Source organism: Phodopus roborovskii, unplaced genomic scaffold (assembly GCF_943737965.1).
Source record: "Phodopus roborovskii unplaced genomic scaffold, PHOROB, whole genome shotgun sequence".
In the NCBI taxonomy this organism is placed as follows: Eukaryota; Metazoa; Chordata; class Mammalia; order Rodentia; family Cricetidae; genus Phodopus; species Phodopus roborovskii.
This window is the reverse complement of record NW_026125281.1, coordinates 9,578,438-9,599,762: the sequence shown is the minus strand read 5'-3', so window position 1 is coordinate 9,599,762 and position 21,325 is coordinate 9,578,438. Positions and strand designations below refer to the sequence as shown.

The following is a 21,325-nucleotide window of genomic DNA, read 5'->3' as shown; positions in this document are numbered from 1 at the left end:
GTGTTGTAGCTGGGTTTGGGGTTTGTCTTTGCAGCGGATGGGTGAGCCTGGCTCGCCTTCCCTGCCTCCTGAAGATAAGCAGCAGCATCGATAAGCTGACAGGGCAAGGCCAGTACAGGACAGTGTGGGCACTGACTCACAGGGAGCTCATGCCCAGGATCACAAACCTCATTTACACTTGCTCTGCCTGATCCAGTGAGTTCCCCAGCCACTGGCCCAACACACCCCCCAAACGGAGGATCGTGGCTGCCTATACCTGCGTGTGCTTCTCCTGTCTAAAATGTGTACCAGGCAAGGGCGTGCCAGAGCCCTCTACCCAATGAGGGTCAGAGAACTCAGAGAGGCCCCACAGTGGTACTGGCCAAACTGTAGATGATAGCAACAGAGACTACACACTCACAGACACACGCTTACACACAGAGACATGCGTGTACAGCCGCCACTCACAGACACACACTTACATACAGAGACATGTGTGTACAGGCCACAACTCACAGATACACGCTTTTGCACAGAGACAGGCAGTGAACAAGGCTCAAGCCTGTTTCCAGGACCCTAATCCCCTTCTTTGCTCTGCCTGTCCCGCCTTACCCATTACAACTGGCTCATGAGTCAATGCTTCATACAGAGGACTGCCCAGGAGGTCAGAGGCCCATCCCGGGAACCACAAACCCTGACCAGAGACCCAATCAGAGATATCCAAATGTGTATCAGACAGAAAGGGGATAAGAAGAGCCTGGGAGGTTTTGGTTTTAGGGATGCCTCCCTGTGCTCCTTAGCAATTAAACTTGATTATAGCCAACAGCTCACATTGTAATTACCAGAAGCCCTCAGCAAGGGCATCACTCACTGGGAAGCTATTTTTAACCCCAAAGCTCTGTCGTTACTTTATGGAGAGGATATCAGTGATCATCCAGACATAAGGTAGCAGATTCCGGGCATCACTAGGGGTGGTGTGGTGGATGCCTTCAGAAGAGCAGCCGCCCTGCTGACAATACCCCAATGGACAAAAACCACATGTTTGGTCCCTTCTGGCCCAGGGCCAGTCCAAAGCTTCCTTCTCTGCTTCCACTATATGTGTCCCAGAGATGCCACGTGTCTTTACCAGCTGAGCCATCTTGCTGGCTCTGATTTTCTTTTCTTGGCCTGTCCACCCACTTGTCAGCAGGCCTAACCCTGCCTGACGTGCTTCACATGCCTTAACATACGAGGGCAGGCTTCCATCCATGTGTTAAAAGATTACGGCACCCATCCCCAGTTACACCACTGGCCAGGACAGAGCTGGGGTTGACTCAAACCCAGGCAGCCAAGATCAGCGGTCACATGATACCTGCTTCCCAGGGACCTATAGCACAGTAGATGTGGGAGAAACACAGAATAGCGTTCTACCTCTAATTCAGTTCTACCCATTTACAAATGCTCAAACAGAAACCCAATATATCACGTGACTTGCTGGAGCCCACACAGCTGACAACCATCCGGATCAGACTAGACTGTAAATTTCCCAGGGATCAGGGACTCGTGTCCGGGTTAACTTTAGAAGCAGCACAGACTAAACCACTGATTACCTTAGAAGGCGGCGAGAAAACTCGGTTGGCAGAAAGGGAAACGAAACTCCCAAAGAGTCATGGCACTAATACAGTTGAGTTTCTGCCAAATTACGAGCCAGCCTTGTAATCTGTGGTTGATCATGGCTGTGGAACTTAATAATCAACAAAGGTCAAGTCCTGAATAAACTATTTCCAAAGTGCATGTGTGTGTGCGCGCGCGCACGTGTGTGTATCCCACCAGGATCCTTGTGAGGGTCCTAAGGGCCTCTCTCTGGCAATCATCACTGTAAGGCTACCAGGAAAGAACATCCCACACCCAGAACCCTGAGCTCCGTGACTCAGAAAAGTACTTCCATGGGTGTTCATGTGCACGTGTGTGCGTGCGCTGGCCAGAGACTCAGCTCAGGTGTTATTTCTTGTGTCTCTCATTGGCCTGGAATGCATCAATTAAGCTCAGGTAGCTTGCCAACAAGCAGCAGGCATTACGCATCTCTGCCTCAATGGTGCCAGGATTACAAGCATTCATCGCCAGGCGCTAGTTTTTTTTTTTTTTTTTTTTTTTTTTTTTTTTTTTAAGCAAGGCTCTGGGGTTGGTCCTCTTGCTTGCAAGATGAGCACTTTTATCCACTGAGCTGCCACCACAATCCTGTCACAACTGTACCTTGCAATTAGTTACCACTGCCCTTTCCAGTCCTGATGAAAGAAATCAAAATGCAGTTCGCTTTGAATGTTTCACAAGATGGAAAGAGAAAACTAGAGAGATGGGCCAACACCACATTTCAGAACCATTGTTCTAATATTCTTCTTTTTCTTTTGATTTTTTTCCTTTCCTTTTTTTCTTGTTTGTTTGTTTGTTTTGTTTTGTTATTTTGTTTTGTTTTTTGTTTTCACAGTCTTTCCCATGGGTAATTTCTTAGACTTCTCTCTGAAAGTTTTAGACCTATTTAAAAGTTGCCATGGTCATCCATCGTAAGGGGGAGCTATTAAAATGCAGTTCAAATTGGAGCACAAGAAATTAAACATATGAGGTATGAGCATATTTCTAGGCAAATATCTTTTGCCTAATAACACGGAGACACATTCCAGATGGAGACTGTTGCTTTGTCACCGTACGAAGTGGATTGTAAATTGGTTAACAGCCAGGACGCTCGAGATCTGGAATCCACTCAGCACAGTCTTGTTCATTCAAACTCCTCCCCTTTTCTTACTCAAACAGAGACATCTTAAAACACCTCTGACCTTCACCAGAATTGAAGCCTGAAAATATAAGAAAACACCTAGTAAGACCCAAACCCACTGTTATTATCAGTAAGTCACTGCAGCTAAAAATTCCCCCTTGCAAAAATGCCAGGGACAATACCATTCTATCTCAATCACTTGAAGATTATTTAGCTTCATCCTGCTATAAGGGTTAATTCCAAGAGCACACCCTTTACTTTTCAGAGAGAATAACGTGCAACTGCCTTTCTAAGTTATATTTGGTAACAGGGATTCATGTTTTTGCAGGGTGACAGTTTCGCAAGTCACAACTCCCAGGAGGGGAAAGAGTCTGAATTTGCCATCAGGTGATACACAGCTGCTGGAAAAAGAAACAAAAGGAATGTCTGATTCCCAGAGGACAGCTGTCACTGGGCAACTGTGTGTGAGGCAGCTCCAGTCACCAGGGGTGAAGAAAGTACTCAAGAGAAAGGATTAATATGGCTCAAGGAAGCGCAGGCTGCCTCTAAGTCCTTCCAACCGGATTTGGAATTGATGGGGGATCAGAGGACGTTATTCTGGTTTCCTCCTTTGGAAGTGTTGAAAAGTCAGTCATCTAAAGTTCTTAAACTATTTCCTTTCTCCAAGGACAGTGGTTACAACCTCTGCAGCTTTGCATGAAGCCTGAGTTCAGATGCTGATATATTTGGGTGACTTTGAACACATTACTTTCCTTGATTTCTCCGATTGTTAAATGGGCTATAGGTTGGGTAGCTGTTGGCCAGAGCTCTTCCACGGTTTTAATTTAATGGCATGTTTAGACACCAAAAATTCTTGTTTCAAAAACAGCCAGTAAGACATCCCCATTTGAGACTACATCAAAGCTTTTTTGTAGTTGTTCATTTTGCCTGTTTTTTGTTTTGATCTTTTTAATAAACTAAGTATCCAGTTATTCTTAAGAGAAAGTAGGTCTATTACCCCTCATTAAATCATACAACTCCTCTGAGAGGCCAATTATTTATTTAGAGGTGAGCTCTCTTTAGAATGCTGGATAGGTTGCTTTATAGTTTTGCAGAATTCTTTGCTTGGGTAGTTTCTTTAACTGAAGTCACCAAAAGAGAGCTTTGAGATGGAAAATGCTTCCCCTCTTACATATATACAGTTATACACACACGCGCGCGCACACACACACGCACGCACACGCGCACACACACACACACACACGCACGCACGCGCACACACACACACACGCGCGCGCACACACACACGCACGCATACACACGCACACACGCATACACACGCACACACACACACACGCACACACACACGCACGCACACACACACGCACACACACGCGCGCGCACACACACACGCACACACACACTCACGCACACACACACGCACACACACGCGCGCGCACACACGCACGCACACACACACACGCACACACGCACGCACACACACGCACACACACACATACACACACACACGCACACACACACACATACACACACACGCACACACACACGCACACACACGCACACACGCGCGCGCGCACACACACACGCGCACACACACGCACGCGCGCGCACACACACACACGCACGCACACACACACACATACACACACACATACACACACGCATGCACACACGCACACACATACACACAGGCAGTAACAATACCCCCCCACACACACACACCCTATTAACATCATATGTTACCAAATAAAACTGCTAGTACCAGGAATGGCTTACATCTTTTTTGCATCTTAGACAAAGGGGTCCCTCTCGTAGATCCCTCCCAAACACTACATGCTATCAACAACGCTATTCCCAATGCTACAGCATCACAGTATGACCCCACTGATAAAGACTACATATCCATGGCATAGAATATGGAGAAGGCGGGTGCCCAACTGGAACTTTCACCCACTACTGGCTAGCATTCATAACGCTGACAGAGGAAAACGCAGCTATCCGGCTATGAGCCCTGCAAGCTACTGTAACTATGTGCCTGCAAGATATGCCCACCAGTACAGCAGTAACAGAATATCAGAGGAGCAACCAGTGACTTTCTTATTAGATTTGATGGTCATTCCGTGAGATAGAATCCATACCTACTAATAAACCTATGCCTAGAAATCCCATGGATCCTAGGAAAAAAACCTGGTGCTATTACTCAGTGCTCAGCAGAGAAGTTTCTTGTGGCAGACTGTAATTAGCACAGAGGCCCACGATTGAACAACGTGAAAAGAGTGAGAGACTTTGCAGCCTCAACCCTAAATGGGATGTCTTGATCACACTCCTCCCAACAGTGCTCCCAACAGTGCTCCCAACAGTGCTCCCTCCCATCAGTGCTCGGGGAATCTATGTGAAGGGGCGGGGTAGGGGGGGCGTCAAAAATGTTGTAAGAGCCAGAAGTAGTGGACAATTTTAAGAAAGCAACATTATCCAGAAACAACATAGCAGATGTACACATGAGCTCACAGAGACTGTACAGCATGCACAGGACTGGGCCAAGCTTGAGCCCAGACAAAAATCCCAGCATGGAGGAGGAAGATGGGCATGAAGTCCCATATCTAGCCAAAATAACTATTCCCAAACCATAGCTGCTGGCAGGGGAAAAGTCCGTTTTCTTCAGTTTGGTGATACTTGGTACATACACAACACTCCAGGGCAGGACCCATGCTCAGGAATGATTAGCCAACCCAAAACAACCTCCATAGTTTTTCACTGAGCTTTTTTATTTTTTTTTGTTTTGTTTTGTTTTAAGAAAGAAAAAAATAACCATGAAGTTATGCAAGGAGAGAGGAAAGGAAGATCTGGGAGGAGCTAGAAGATGACAAAGAATTGATAAAATATGTTGTATGAAATCCTCAAAGAATACATATAATAATAATAAAATAAATATTTAAGCTGGGCAGTGGTGTTGCATGACTTTAATTCCAGCACTTAGGAGGCAGAGGCAGGTGGATCTCTATGAGTTCAGGGCCAGCCTGGTCTACAAAATGGGTTCCAGAACAGCCAGGACTGTACACAGAGAAACCATGTCTCGAAAAAACAAATAGGTGGACAGACAGACAGACAGACAGACAGATCTTCATGATATTTACTATTGCACATTGTCTCTTACTAGCATAATACAGTATAGAATAATGCAACAATTTGTGCTTCCTCTCTCCCTTGCCAGAAGACCTTCCTGTTTACCTTTTTTTTCCTTGATGCTCATCCATTCAACATGTTCATCATTTTCTGAGTCTATGACCTAGAGATTTTTATGACTGTGACACAGAGTTCCTGGGAACTCAGGAAATCATAGGTAACCAGAAAGGTGAAAAAAGAAAAAAGAAAAAAAAACTAAAAAAAACCTTCTCTGTTGACAATCCTCTGTTGATGTGAGTCCCTTCCACCACTCCAGGATAGTTAGCAGCATCCATGGCCTAAATACTAAATGCCAGTGAACCTTCCCCATGCTGTGACAATCAAAAGTGACTCCCAACGTTTCTGAGTGTGCTGGGGAATGTTATTTTAATGAGGCAAAGGTGTGTTACGCTTGTTTCTGCTCCAGAATATTATTTTAACTGTGTAAGGGTGTGTTACTTTTGTTTATGCTGCATTTGTTTCTCCTGGCCTGCCTAAGGCACCCGATTGGTCTAATAAAGAGCTCAACAGCCTAGGCAGGAGAAAGGATAGGTAGGACTGCCAGGAAGAGAAAAGAAATAGACAGAGAAATCTAGGCCCAAGAAGGAGAGGGGAAAAAAAGGAGGAGATGAGGATGCCAGGGGCCAGCCACTGAGCCACCCAGCCACTGAGCCACCCAGCTAGCCAGCCACAGAGGAATCAGAACAGTAAGATGTGCAGGAAGAAGGGAAGAAGGGTAAAAGCCCCAAGGCAAAACACAGGTTTTAAAAAACAGGATAATTATTTAAGTTAGAAAAGCTGGCTAGAACGTGCAACATAAAGTATCTTGAGGTAACTCTAGCCAAGCAAGAGAAAGACCCGTAAGACAAGAACTTTAACTCTGTAAAAAAGAAAATCAAAGAAGATATCAGAAAATGGAAAGATCTCCCATGCTCTTGGACAGGTAGGATTACCATAGTAAAAATCAGTCTCACCAAAAACAGTCTTTAGATTCAATGCAATCCCCTTTAAAATCCCAGCACAATTTTTCACAAACCTCAAAAGAACAATACTCAACTTCATATGGAAAAACAAAAAAGCCCAGGACAGCCAAAACAATCCTGTACAATAATTTCAGGAAGCATCACCATTCCTGATTTCAAGCTTTATTATTATTATTGAACTGCAGTAATAAAAACAGCTTGGTATTGGCATAAAAACAAGCAGGTGGACCAATGAAATTGAATTAAAGACCCAGATATCAACACCTGATTTTTAACAAAGAATCTAAAATTATACAATGGAAAAAAGAAATCATGTAGAAGACTGCAAATAGACCTATGTCTATCACCATTCACAAAACGCAAGTAGAAATGGATCAAAGACCTCAATATAAATCCATCCACACTGAACATCATAGAAGAGAAAGTGGGAAATTCCACTGGAACACATAGGCACAGGAGACCACTTCCTAATATAACATGGGTAGCACAGACTCTGAGAGCAACAATTAATAAATGGGACATTGAGAAGCAAAGGACACCGTCAACAAGACAAAATGGCAGCCTGCAGAACTGAAGAACATCTTCACCAATCCCACATCTGACAGAGGACTGATCTCCAAAATGTATAAAGAACTCAAGAAACTGGACACCAAAACACCAAATAATACAATTTAAAAATGGGCTCCAGATCTAAACGCAGAATTCTCAGCAGAAGAAACTCAAGTGGCTGGAAGACATTTAAGGAATTGCTCAAAATTCTTAGCCATCAGGGAAATGCAAATCAAAATAATTCTGAGATACCATCTTACACCTGTCAGAATGGCTAAGATCAAAAACACTGATGACAGCTTTTGCTAAAAAAAGGATTTGGAGTAAGGGGAACACTCCTCTACTGCTGGTAGGAATGCAAACTTGTACAGCTGCTTTGGAAATCAGTATGGCCATTTCTCAGAAAAATAGGTATCAATCTACCTCAAGACCTATCAATACCACTATTGGGCATATATCCAAAGTAAGCACACTCATACCACAAGGACATTTGCTCCACTATGTTCATAGCAACATTATTCATAATACCCAGAACCTGTAAACAACCTAGATGCCTCTTAACTGAAGAATGGATAAGGAAAATGTGGTACATTTACACAATGGAGTACTACTCAGCAGTAAATCAATGATAGCTTGAAATTTGCAGGCAAATGGATGAAACTAGGAAAAGCCATCCTGAGTGAGGTAAGCCAGACCCAGAAAGACTAACATGGTGTGTACTCACTCATAAGTGGATATTAGACATAAAGCAAAGGATAACCGGTCTACAATCCACAGCCCCAGAGAAGCTGGGTAACAGAGAGGACTCTAAGAGAAACAAACATAGATAGATCCGGATAGATCCGCCTAGGAAGGGGAACTAGACAAGATCTCCTGAGGAAATTGAGAGCATGGGAGGGATGGGGGTTAGTGGGAGGGAGGGAGGGAAGTGGGGGAGGGGAGAATACCAGGGAAGGGGAAGGTCAAGTTGGAGGAAGGACAGAGAGGGAGAGCAAAGAAAAAAAAGTACCTTGATAGAAGGAACCATTTTGGGATTAATGAGAAAGCTGGCACTAGGGAAACTCCCAGGAACACACAAGAATGACCCCGGATAAAACTCTAAGCAAGAGTGGTGAGGGGTACGGAAGTGGCCTCCCCTGCAATCAGATTGAGGACTACCTTAATTGTCAAACCATCATCCAGTAACTGATGGAAGCAGATGCAGAGATCCACAAGTAAACACTAGGCCAAGCTCCTGGAGTTCAGCCTAAGAGAGAGAGGAGAGACAATATGAGCAAAGGGGTCAAAGCCATACTGGGGAAGCCCACAGAAACAACTGACCCGAGCTAGTGAGAGCTCACCGACCCCAGACGGACAGCAGCAGAGCCTGCAGAGGGCTGAACCAGACCCCTGAATGCAGGTGACTGTGGGTGGATTGGGCAGTTTATGAGGCCACGGGCAGGATCTACCCCTAGTACATGAACTAGCTTTTTGAAGCCCATTTCCTATGGAAGATACCTTGCTCAGCCCAATCACAGGATGGAGGGCGTCCGTCTGGCCTCATTGTGGTGATGGGACAGACTTCGCTGACTCCCTATTGGAGACCATTTCCTGTCTGAGGAGAGGGATGAGGGGAGGGAGAGGGAACTGGGATTAATATGTAAAATCAAAAATAAAGTAAAAGAAAATTAAAAAAGAAAAGAAAAACTGGCTAGAAACAGGCCTACGCTGAGGCTGGGCATCTGTAATAAAGAATAAGAAGTCTCCATGTCTTTATTTGGGAGCTGGATGGTGGCCCCCCAAAAGGGAAAGGAAAAAACCAACTACACACGTGTCCCCGGAAGATGGGTGAAGTCACACCCTGGTTGAGAACCACTGGTTTGGAAGCAGCTAAAACCTCTGTAGTTCCCCAGGGGAACAGAGCTTCAGAACCAGCAATGCTTGGCTCTTAAAAATGCCCCGTGGTTTTCCAGAAGGACCTGGCAGCAGTGGAATCCCCCAGCTGGCAAAACTGAAAACCCAAGGTTCCAGCACACTACCGCAGGAGCAAGGGTCACCGCACCTACCGAAACCAGAGTCCACTGTCCCAGCAAGGCCCACTGGGACAACCCTAGACCCCTCATGGTGCCTCACATTCCCTCCCTGACTACTTCCCTAAAACACCTACTCTAAAATCCACTTTTCCTCCTTTGTTCAAACCCTACTCCTTCTTAAAATCACACCCAAAAGGAATGCAACGCTGCCACACAGTTGGAAAACAATGCTCGGAGTGAACTAGAGATCAAACATGTACTGGGAGGCTCCTCGGCTCAGAGCTTAACTCTCTATCCCAGGACTTGGGCTTTTCGGAATTTCTACATAAACAGTAGGAATGACTTTTGAGAAGACACGTGTGTTTATATATTCCTTTCGTCGGTTCAGATGCAAAGCCACTGTGACACAATACCTGGCTGAATCCTTCACAAGTTAAGCCGTCTCCACCGCTTGTAAGCATACAATCAGTGCTATCCAGGGCATACTCAGCATCATCACTTTTAAATCAACCTCCTTGCGAAACTGAAGCTCTCTGACCATTAAACTACTAGCACCCCAGCTGCCTCTCGTCTTAGCCCCTGGTACCCACCAATTGCTGTTTCTAGGAAGTAGTCACTTTACACAGTGTAAAAAAGGAATCAGGCAGTCTTGGGCTTTGTGTGACTGGCGTGTTTCACTCATCATACAGACTTGTCTGAACTCCCTCCCTTTGATGGTTGAATGGTAGCCCATGTCTGTAAGCAGCACCTTTTGTTTGGTGTCTCTCCTGCTGGGAGACATTGATTTCCAACTCTAGGCTACTATGAACGAGGCTGCTGTATACAAATATTTCAAAACCTTGTTTTGAATTTTTTTGTTTTAAATAAATACCAAAAGTGGGGCTGTTGGATGGTGTTGAGGAGACACCACACTGTTCATAGCACTGATATTTCAATCTTTTGGAAGCTTGATTTCTTTGACCATTGAATAACATTTCATTCCTTTTTTTTTTTTTTTTTTTTTTTTTTTTTACAAATGGGACTGAATGGGATGAACCCTAAGTCACACCTTGGCTTGAATCCTATTGTGCTGACAAGAATCTATGCATGGGGACAGCATGCTCCCTTCCTGTCTGCGTGCTCCGTACTGTCTGTCCCTGTCATTCAAAACCTCATGCAATACACACCCTCAGTGCACTGTAACTGTTTCTACATTATCAAGAAAGAAAGAAGTGACCCATACAGACAGATCATATCTTTAATACTGAACTTGGGACGTGCAACAGAAGGATCAGGAGTTCAGGGCCAGCCTTAGCCACAAGAGACCTTGTCTCCAAAAACTAAAACAAACAAAAGACAGAAAAGAAGCAGAAATGAGTTGTGGGTGTGTTGGTATTCTCCACCTGCAGCTGCAAAGCCTGGCAGGCATCTCACACGAGGAGGCGCACCTACAGAGGGAAATGCATCTGTGTACACCGTCTCTGGAAGGGAGAGACGAAGTGCTACTTGCCTGGCTTCTGACACACCAGTAACCTCACATTAACGAGCAGTTTGTATTGATGTGTTTAGGAATACACATACATGTAACGACAATGTAAAAACTCCACGAATTTGAAAGATTAAAGGGGTGGTACATGGGAGAGTTTAGAGGGGGGAAGGGAATAATTACAAAAGACAGTATAATTACAAAAGGAAAGGATGTCGTCTCAAAATTAAAAAAAAAAAAAGATGTAAAGAAGGACACCATTTGTTCAAAGTTGGTTCTCTAACTGAGCCCTTCTGTCATCATGCTATCACACGAGTGTGTCACTCTGAGAAGTCTCCAACACATAGGAAATGTGTCAAACTGACATAATGCTTTTGGAAGCACAGGAAGAAACGGTAGTGTTCTTGTAGATATGGAGTAACTGCAAACAGGGTTGAGTGTTACTATGGCAGCTCCAACCCCAAGCTCCAAATGAGACTTCCCAACTAAGTCTTGGATCTCTGGGCTGCTGGTCCTACGTGCTCTAACAAGACCAACTTCAATAGCATTACCCAAGTGTCTGGCAGAAATACAGAATCTAAAAAGAGGATTCTCTTTACCAGCCGGTGGGCTAAAAAAAAATCTCAGCATGCACCCAACCTTCCGGCTTCTCCACTAAGGTCAGAAACACATGCTGTCCGAATGGACCCTGAAGTCATTTGCTCCTCAGCCTCATGAACTGGTAACTTGCCTTCAGAGGCCCAAACCAGCAAACACACCAGCAGCACCAGCTCAGCAGCCAGTAAGTTCAGCCCCCGCTAGACATACAGAAGGCACACATGATCTAGCACAGATTAGCTGTCCCAGGTATGTGGGGAAGCTCTTGCCAACCCTCCTGCCTGCCCCAGGCCTGTCCCTGACTGCCCCACACTGTGCTAGTGAATTTTTCTCCATGAGTCTAAATTTTATCCTGAAACTCCTTAATATTCATTCTCTCTCACATTCACTTTCGGTGGAGATTATGTTTTTCATTTACCCAATATTTACGCAGGGCCCTACTTCCAAAGGGATTTTAGACAGCTTAAAAGGGTAAACTCATTGGAACAACCAGGGCACACAAAATCAAAGCAGAATTTCAAAACTACTCAAAAGTCTTCAGGGAAGATGCATCCCTACCCTGACTTTCCTTCTTACTCTGCCACCCAGTGCTTCTCCTACCTCTCCTCAAGACAAGCAGGAGCATTAGTGTGCCTCCTCTCCTTCTTGGGAATGAGGACACACCCAGGAAGTAAACTCCCAGCCTGGCTCCTTCCTGGTTCCCAGGTTCCTGCAAGCTGCCTGGGGTCAGAGCGGTACATCTACTAAATTCTGTCACTATTAGGATGTCCATTGGCTCAAAGTGTAGTCAGGCCATATGAACAAAAGATGCATAGTGGCGAAACTGGGCCACAAAACCCCTTAGACATAAAAAGAGCTTTTGTTGTGTTACACAAGCCATGAATGCACTTAATGACCGCACACTTAAAAAAAGATCCTCACCCAAGGTTGATGGGCAGAATCATCTGATGGCATAAAACGCCTCATAAAATGCAATTAAGAAGTAGCATTACTGAAATGCTGATCAAAACTTTCCTGGGTCCTGTTTGGGGGGAGTCATTTCTTACACAGTCCTTTGACTTCTTGGACAATAGTTCTTTCCTTTTTCTGATTAGGAAAGAAGACACAGACAGTAGTTAACCATCACTCACTGCCCTCCTGCCCGTGGTCCAGGGTGAACTTGAATTCTGACAATGAAGGCCACCCGTATGGTTTACGGCACACGTAATCCCACTTACTCTGTGAAATATTAAGAAGGAAAACTGTCATAGTCGCCATTGAAGAGACGCTGGGGTGAGTGAAAGGGTTTGTGAAAATGTCCCAGAGCAGCGATCAGAAGGCGATGTGGGCCACCGCCTCCTACTCTGTCTGCGGTTCAGACCAACCGCATTCCCTCCTGAGGTGTGAGTTGGGGCGGATGATTAAATGGCAGCACCCAGGTATGCATCAAAGCTGGTGCCTACACTGATTGACAGCCAGCCAGCCCATCCCAACCACCATTTATCATCAATGCCATCCAAGTGGATCAGCAGCTTTTAAAAGGGTTTTATTGCACTCCATATATTTTGTGAGGGGAGGAAGCATGTGACACAATGTGTATGTGGAAGTCAGATGAGAATTTTCAGGAGTAGTGTCTTTTCTCCACCCCCAACATAAGTTCCAGGGATCAAACCCAGGTTATTATACTTGGCAGCATGTGCCTTTAACCGCCGAGCCATCTTGCCAGCCCCACCAATGACTGTTTGTTCTAGAAATGCATTCTTTCTTTCTTATACCCATTAGCTGTCCACTTTTCCTCCCTTCCCTGTGGTTCATATTTTTCTCCTAAAAGGGGATCGCACACACAAACACCCCTCTCTGAGATATACTTACAAATTGTGCCCTAATTGCCCACGGAACTTACTACCAACAGTGACAAAGCTTTCTCTATACTCAAAGCCAACACTAAGGCTCTATCCTCAGAGCAAAGTCAAGAAGGTTAACAGGTAGAAGCCCCATTATCGAAGCTATGTCCCATTTCTTCTACACTAAAAACTACCAGAGTGCTAACACAGAGAGTTGCCAGGCTGAAGATATACAATGATATCCATTTGATGTTTTCAATGTTACTTCAGGTATTTGTTCTAACAGGCTACCTGGTGTTGGGTTTGGTGGAAAGACGCTAAGAAAGTCCGAGAGGAGGAGAGGGAGATGGGTAGCACAGGAGGGTAGTTATGTGGAAAAATTGCCTGAGGTGTTTTTCCACTGTTACTTGCTGGAGAAGAAACCCCACATTCTGACTAGTTAACATTGCTCATACTCTGGGAAAACAGGTGTCCTCTGATCTTCACTTCTACAGAAGGACCCTATAAAGCCTATTTCTAAAGGGTTTGGACCAGACATGTCAGCAGGTGCCTGTAATCCTCGCATCCAAGGGGCTGAGGTAGAGGGCCTTCGAGTTTAAAACCATCCTGAACTACATAATGACCCCTGGCCATCCTGGACTACACTGTGAGTCTGTTTTTCCCACCTCCACCCACGTATCACTCCTCCCCAAAAAAATCTTGTTTTGATTACTAAAATTCATTTCATGTAAAGCCGAATTATCATGGGTTTCTTTAAGAATGCACCCTAAGGCAGTCATCGATTTACAGTTAGTTCAAAAAGTAAACCAAAAACAAAAGAATGAAAACCAACCCTGTCAGCACCTGTTTTGAAAAGGAAGAAAAAGGCTATGTGTCACTTCAAACCTGTCCCAAAAATTCCTCAAGTGTTGAGATTCCTGACATTTTGGTCTCTTCAAATGAGCGTAGAACTGGGTCAGGCACTTGTGGATGGAGATCAGTGGTCAGGCACTTGTGGATGGAGATCAGTGGTCAGGCACTTGTGGATGGAGATCAGTGGTCAGGCTCTTGTGGATGGAGTATGCAAAAAGCCCAGGGCCCAATCCCCAGGACAGTGCCTACTTAGCCCAGGCTATGTATGAATATGTATTTAATGTGCAAATGCTGTTTTCCTTGGGAAAATTCACTCTCATCGTTCCAACCCGGGACATTTTCCCTTTACTCAAGAACTGATGGAGAAAGTCTGTGTCCACTGCAGTTGTGAACCTATAGCAGGCTAGATGGGATATGAATTTGCTGTGTCAACGCAAGTAAAGGCCAGCAGAAACATGGAAACCCCCTGGGATAATCATGCGGATGCTAGACATCACTCTGCAGATTACATACTGTTTTCAAAAGGAAGAAACAACCTCTCCAGCAACATTCGATCATCATCCACTCAATCAGTCACCAGCCAACATTCAGATGTGTGCAACACAGTGTCACCTAGGAAGAGCTGTAACTCAAGTGTTCCGTCTGAGTTTATAATCATCCCAGGGATATGGTCAGACAAGACTAGAATGTGAGCATCTTACCTATCAACTAGCCTTGAGCCCACAAGAAATCTAACACACCCCCCCACACACACACAGGTTAGGATGCTGTTCTGCATTGTGAAAGCTACAATGGCAAATAGCCAAATGTAATTATATTAGTAAATGTCTTTGGGGAAATTCTGGTTTTAACATTAGTAATGATAAAGGAATTTGGGCGACAATTGAAATTTGAATCTGGAAAGGTATTTGGTGATATTTGGCAACAGTCCTTGGCTGTCTTAACATGTGCGTGCATCTGCCGGTATGGGGGGGAAATATGTTTGTTTCTCTGTTTGTCGTTGGTGCTGAAGAACAAATCCAGGACATCTTCCATGAGACAAGTTCTCTACAGCTGAGCTACACTCCAATCCCAAAATACTCTCTCTTCTAGAAGAGGCTGAGTGGTGCCTACAGGTCTACAGTGACTCCCAAAGAGCTTAACTTCCCACACCAAAATACACACACATATGAGGGGCAGGTGGGACTGATAAATATGGCAAAATAAACTTTGTGTTATTGTGTGAGACAGTATCTCACTGTATAACCCTGGTTGACCTAGTACTCGCGATGCAGCCCAGGGTGACCCTAAATTCAGGGTAATACTCTCAGCTCAGCCTCCCAAGTGCTGCAATTACAGGTGTGAGCCACCATCCAGCTGACGAAATGAGCAATTGTTAAGTCTGGTGAGAGGGTACATTGATATTTGTTATGCTGTTGATTAAACTTTCCGTGGTCCATGTTAGAAGACAGAGTGGGATGGTAACTAGTCTCCCCCACGGGGGGGGGGCTGTGCTTACATTTAATGACAAAATTAAGTTCTAAATGCTGCATTGGGACAGTTACTAGAGACAACCCAAGGGCAGTGGGTGTACTAAAGACAAAGTAGAGCCCTCGTACGTTGGCTGTCTTTTCCACTCTCTTTGAAAACCTCATTCACACATCAAAGATTCTAAGAAGTTATTAAATATGTTGGAGTTTGATGATTTACTGTTGAAGTTTTTATACAATAAAAACTTTTATGCTGGCCAACTAGCCTAGCCCCTTGGGGGATTCTAGTCCAGGGAACCTGGTCTCAGAAAAAAAGAAAGAAAGAAAGAAAGAAGAAAGAAAGAACATGCAAGGTTGTCTTGTGGCCTACATAGGTGTGTGCTCGTGCTCGTGTGTGCACATGCACCCACGCACACGCGTGCGCGCGCATACGCACACACGCGCACACACACACACACACACACACACACACCGCCTTTAAGTGCTTTAGGTAGACTCCAGTAGAGAAATGGGAAAAGGGAACACTCAGCTAGTGTGACACTGACCTTTTCCAGGGATCCAAGGTCATCTTATGTGCACTTTTAAAGGAGCACTTGCTACAGGGAATTCCTGACAACCATCAGACTTGCTTCTAGGAAGTCAATTAGCCAAGTCCCTACCCATGGGCACTCTGACCTTAGCCCAAACACCACTGTCCACTGATGCTCTTAAATGCAAGTCAAGGAATCAAACCACAGAGCCCGCCTGTGCTCTTCGGAAGGCAGTAAGGGACTCTCACAAATTCCTGTCTCTCAGGTCTTTAAAGAACAATGAAAACAGCTTTGGATAAACCCGCTAGCCTGGGGTGCTGCCACCAGACAGACATAACTTACTCATCTGCTCTTGTTCCGGTCTGCCTCCCCCCATTACCTATCTGCCGTTGGAGATGAGAAAGGGGTGGCCGCTGAGCCCTCTTCCTGCCTGGTCTCTTCTTGGAAGGACAGCTCTTAGAAGATAGACTTGACGAATTAGAGACTTCCCAAAGGTAGGCAGCAAGAGAAAACGGCTCGATCCTATTCTATTGTTGAGAGTTTGAATTGGGCAGGAAAAGACAAGCGTGTCTGAAAACTAGTTCAAAGAACTCTTTACCCCAAACTGAAAACATATCACACCAAAAATAGAACTTAAATGCAGTGAATCATAATGCTTAAGATATTTGAGAACACAAAAGATTATGTTCCTTTTTATTTAGGGAAGAAAAGGAATGTCTCTGTGAGCCAACTATCCCCAGAGGATATCGTCTTACCTAGGTACAAGGATGCGTTGTCTTTCTTGACATTGTCGTCTAAGTAGGTTGGTCCCAGGGTGTAAATCGGTGTGGAGCCCATTCCAATGAGAACCTGTGCACAAACGAATAAAGCCACATAGACCCAGTGATTATTTCCTCCTGAGTCCTTGGGACAGGGGGGAGCCTCCAAGGAAGCCGTGGCGTTGCCGTTCTGACAAAGGCCATCGTTGGAGGCCGATGCGTTCAACTCTTGGATTTGGTACGGAGGCGAGATGAAGTGAGGTAAGGTGAAGAGCGCAGCCCCGACAGCTATGAGAAGTCCACCCACGGCCAGCCACAGAGGCCTTCGCCCGCGGCCACCAAAGTAGCTGACGAACACCACCACCACCAGGTTCCCTATGTCAAAGCAGCTGACCAGCAGCCCAGACTCGGAACTCTTCAGGCTATAACGCCTTTCGATGGTTGTAATGACACTGCTCAGGTACCCAGAGACCATTAACGCCTGGATGAAGGTCAGAAAACACATGCACACTAGGAAGCAGCGAGAATCGGTAAGGACCACATAGAGACACCTTCCCTCCTGGAGTGTGGCCAGAGTAGAAGACACTGATATCGTTTTGCTGGGGTCCATCCTGTGGTTGCAGTCCATGACTTCCGCTGTAGTTCCTGCCGAAGTGGATGGGCCAGAAGGGCTAGGGACTATAAGGTTCTGCCCTCCATGCATCTCCTGGCGATCCAAAGCTTCAGGGCAGCCCCAGGCCAGTTCGCCATCTGCATTCCCTGCACTGAGATTCGGCCGGCAAGGGGCGCTGTGCAGGACCGGTAAACTCTTAGACCTGAAGGTCTCTGGCTCGCACTTCTCCTGGACAGCTCCTACAGCCTCAGGTGCCCCCAGCTGCTCCTGGCCCCGGGATTGCGCTGCCACTTCGTCCATGGCTCTTAAAATTTGATCGCTGATCCCATACAAGGCCTCCGGCACTTTTCATCCGCCTGCACGAGGGGCCAGAGCCGAGCCCACTCAGTTGTGCACAACCGCCTGAGACCCGGGCTGCGTACGGCACAGCCGCCTAAGGGAACATCTCATCAGCAGGGAGGTGCCCTGAGCATCCTGACCGGAGGCGCAGCGGGAAGGTTTCGCCACCTCGTGCCTGGGGAGGTAAAGATCCGCACAGTCCTGCGAGGAGCCCTGCTCGGCGTCCACCTCCCGGGGATAGCTCGCTGCAGGTGCTTTGCGCGTCCGGTGCTCATCACCTCCGCCACCGCCGCTCGGACGGTGGCCAGGGAGCTAGAGAGCTCTGTGCCCGGTATGGGTCACCTAGCGCGACTGTCCGAACGACATCCTGCTTGGTGCACCCAGGGGTGTCCGGTGCCCACCTCAGGGCTTGGGCTCTCGGCGGTGAAGCTCCCAACCTGCAAAGCAGAGAGTGGCTGGTCAGGAAGGATGGCTGCAGTTGGGGCTGGCGTCCCAGTGCCCGCCGGCCAGCTCTAGGTAACCCTGTGGTCCCCAGAGGAACCAAGCTGAACCCGGCAGGAAGAGCCCTCAGAGGCAGCAAGCTCAAGTCCCGGAACAATGAGCAGCAGCCGGTCCGCCGAGACTCTCCCCCATTGTCTGCGGCGGGCCTGCCCCCGCCCCGCCCCTTTTGCCTTAAACAGTGCGTTTGCTTTTATATGTTAATAATTATCAACCTGGCAGCTCTGACTCAGAGGCAGCGTCTTTTATTCGAGTGAACTAATTGCAACCTTTTGGTACTCCTACTTCATGACTCAAAATAGAAGATTCCCAAAAGAACAAAGGAAAGTTGGGTTCTTCTTTTTTTTTTCTTTTACAAACACACAAATACAATTTTTTAAGCGATAGAAAGAAAACTACGTGTAGAAATGTGTTTGCACACTTATACGCTGACACGTGTGCGCAACGAGATGTGAATTAGTCTGTTCCATCAGACACCTACTTATTCAAAGCCAAAGGCAGCCGGGGGAAAGGGGGAAAAAAAGGTCAACATGCTTGCCTGGTTATTCTTTACACTAAAAATAGCCCCTTGCCGGAAAGAACTATTCAATTACAAGTAACGAGGGCATTCAAGGCTGTGGCCCATGTTAGGTCCCAGAGCGCAATGTTGAGCGAAACCGAAAATCAATTTGCTTTGCAGATGGCTGGTTGAAGCCACAGCCAAACAAAGAGACGCTGGCACGCTATTGCAGCGTGCACGAGGAACCCACCGAAGCGACTCAGCACAGTCGGGCTGGCGGGGAGGTGCGCAATTAACCGAGCGCACCCCGAGAACGTGGGCCCTGGCTTGTTTGCGCGCCTGCGCGAACATAACATGCACACGCACGCGCGCACGCACACACACACACACACACGCATGCACCAGAGAGTACATGTTGAAACTGCTCGTTGGATCGAGCACTCGGCTTAAATTCAGCAAGCACCAACACAGGTGTGCCCTCGGTGTAAACCCCATCCCTAACCTTGGAGAACCCTACTCCCCTCCCGGCCCGCCGCGATGTGCACCAGGTGGACCGGACTGGGGCTCCGCTGCGTTTTGGGTTCCCTTCTGAGCCTTCGTGGCGCTGCTGCGGAAAGAAAGGGGGTAGGAGAGAAAGACGGAGGAGCTGACCGAGGGGTGGCAGCCACATCTCCCTGGACTGTTCCGGATCGGACTCGCTCGCAGATGCCCGGCCTGCCAGTGAGTCGCAAGCCGGGTCTGGGGCTCCGCCCGCTCACCCCTGCGCCTTCCTGGGGAACTCCACCCGTGGCTGCGCGCCGAGCTGGGGAATCCCTGCGTCGGAGCCCCTGGCTGGGGAGCAGCCGCATCGCGGCGCAGACTCGGATGGGGTGGACACGCGGATCCCCGCCCGGAGCTCTCAGAACAGATGCGGAATCCCAGGGACGCCCCCTGCGCGCACACGCACTCACACACACGCAGCCCGTGGGAGGACAGAAACGCCGGGGACAGCTCGCCGCTCTGCCGGGCTCACAAGCCTCCGCAACTCACTAGCGAGGGTGACGAGCAGTCCTCCGGGCTGGGAGTAGTAGGACGCCGGTGGTGCGGGCAGATGGCCAGCGGTCACGCTCCTGCTGCCGAGAAATCGGGGAGTGAGACTGCGACTCGGGCCGCCCAACTCTTCCCCCAGCCCCTGGTCTGTCACCCAAGCCTCTGCTCTCCAAACAGACACACGCGCACAGAGACGCGCCAGGACTTGAGCAGCAGAGGGCGCAGGCGCGCGGGCAGCCACCCAGCCCAGCCCGCAGGCAACCAGCCACCCCGCTGCCCTTCACCTGCACTGAGGGAAGAAGTCCCAAGGAAGTGCCTGTCTTTAGAAAGGAAGGAAGGAAGAAAGGAAGGAAGGAAGGAAGGAAGGAAGGAAGGAAGGAAGGAAGGAAGGAAGGAAGGAAGGAAGGAAGGAAGGAAGGAAGGAAGGAAGAAAAGAAAAGTCACCGACTGGGGCAGAGAGACATTTTATTTAAAGTATTTGGGTCCGTTTCTACCAAGTTCACCACTCCCCATGTCTTTTCTACTATAGCAGATTCCGGGGACCCAAGTGGAACACGATCGATGGCGCAGGGAAACTTGTCTTGCAAAGAAAATCTTTACACTAAGGGCTTGAACCCATGCGGTACATTCTACACAGCTTGCTGCTGCAGAACCAGGCACCCGTTAGCCTTCCTTTCCAGACCCGGAAGGGCGCTTGCCAAGACACAGGGGCATGCGCTACAAGTAAACCAGGGAGATTGGAGAGATGGGGCAGAGGGCTGCGCTGCGAGGGTGGCAAAGAGCAGGACACAAGGGGTTTTACGACCTATGTGTTGTCAGTCCTGAGGTGCCATGGCATTCTGCCTTTCTCACCAGAAATAGCTCCGTCCCGCTATTGTGAGCCCAGACACAAATAAGGTGGAAATACCAATATCGATATGTGATGAGGCAGGGGCCAGGGAGCCAGAGAGCAGGTTGACAAGGTAGCTGTGGCTAGCCTAGCTAGGCCAATGCAGGGGGACTGCTTTAAAGCCCAGTCAAAACATGACAAACGCACTGGTTGTTCTCATTTTATGAAGGTTGAGTTTGGAATGTCATTAGAACATCCAAGTGGACATATCCCATAAGCTATGGAGTATAAGATGCTCAGGAGGTTTGGACTAAGCATGTAGATTAATGGTAATTAGCCAGGAAGATGACGTGAGAAATGGTAAGTGGTTAGGACGGATTCCAAATGGAGAAGAGATGCAGGCTAAAAAAGATGGGGCTCTGGGGACATTAAGAAAGACCTGAGACAAAGAAAGTAAATAAATAGTCTACAGCCATACCACCCTGAACGAACGCACCCGATCTCGTCTGATCTCGGAAGCTAAGCAGGGTCGGGCCTGGTTAGTACTTGGATGGGAGAAAGTAAATAAATAAAAAGAGTAGAAGCGGGAA

At 47.2% G+C, this 21,325-nt stretch overlaps 1 protein-coding gene across 1 annotated transcript in view; it reads right to left on the bottom strand.

Annotated features, from left to right (window-relative positions):
• The window catches only part of Slco5a1 (solute carrier organic anion transporter family member 5A1), an 80,308-nt gene extending 60,267 nt beyond the window's left edge, over positions 1 to 20,041 (bottom strand). The window contains exons 1-2 of the mRNA XM_051196996.1: positions 19,907 to 20,041; positions 16,926 to 18,317 (exon numbers count right to left, since the gene is read on the bottom strand). Coding sequence (XP_051052953.1) covers positions 16,926 to 17,841 — 916 coding nt within the window. The 5' untranslated portion in view covers positions 17,842 to 18,317; positions 19,907 to 20,041. The remainder of the gene's footprint in view (positions 1 to 16,925; positions 18,318 to 19,906) is intronic.
• Between the last annotated feature and the right edge of the window lie 1,284 nt (positions 20,042 to 21,325).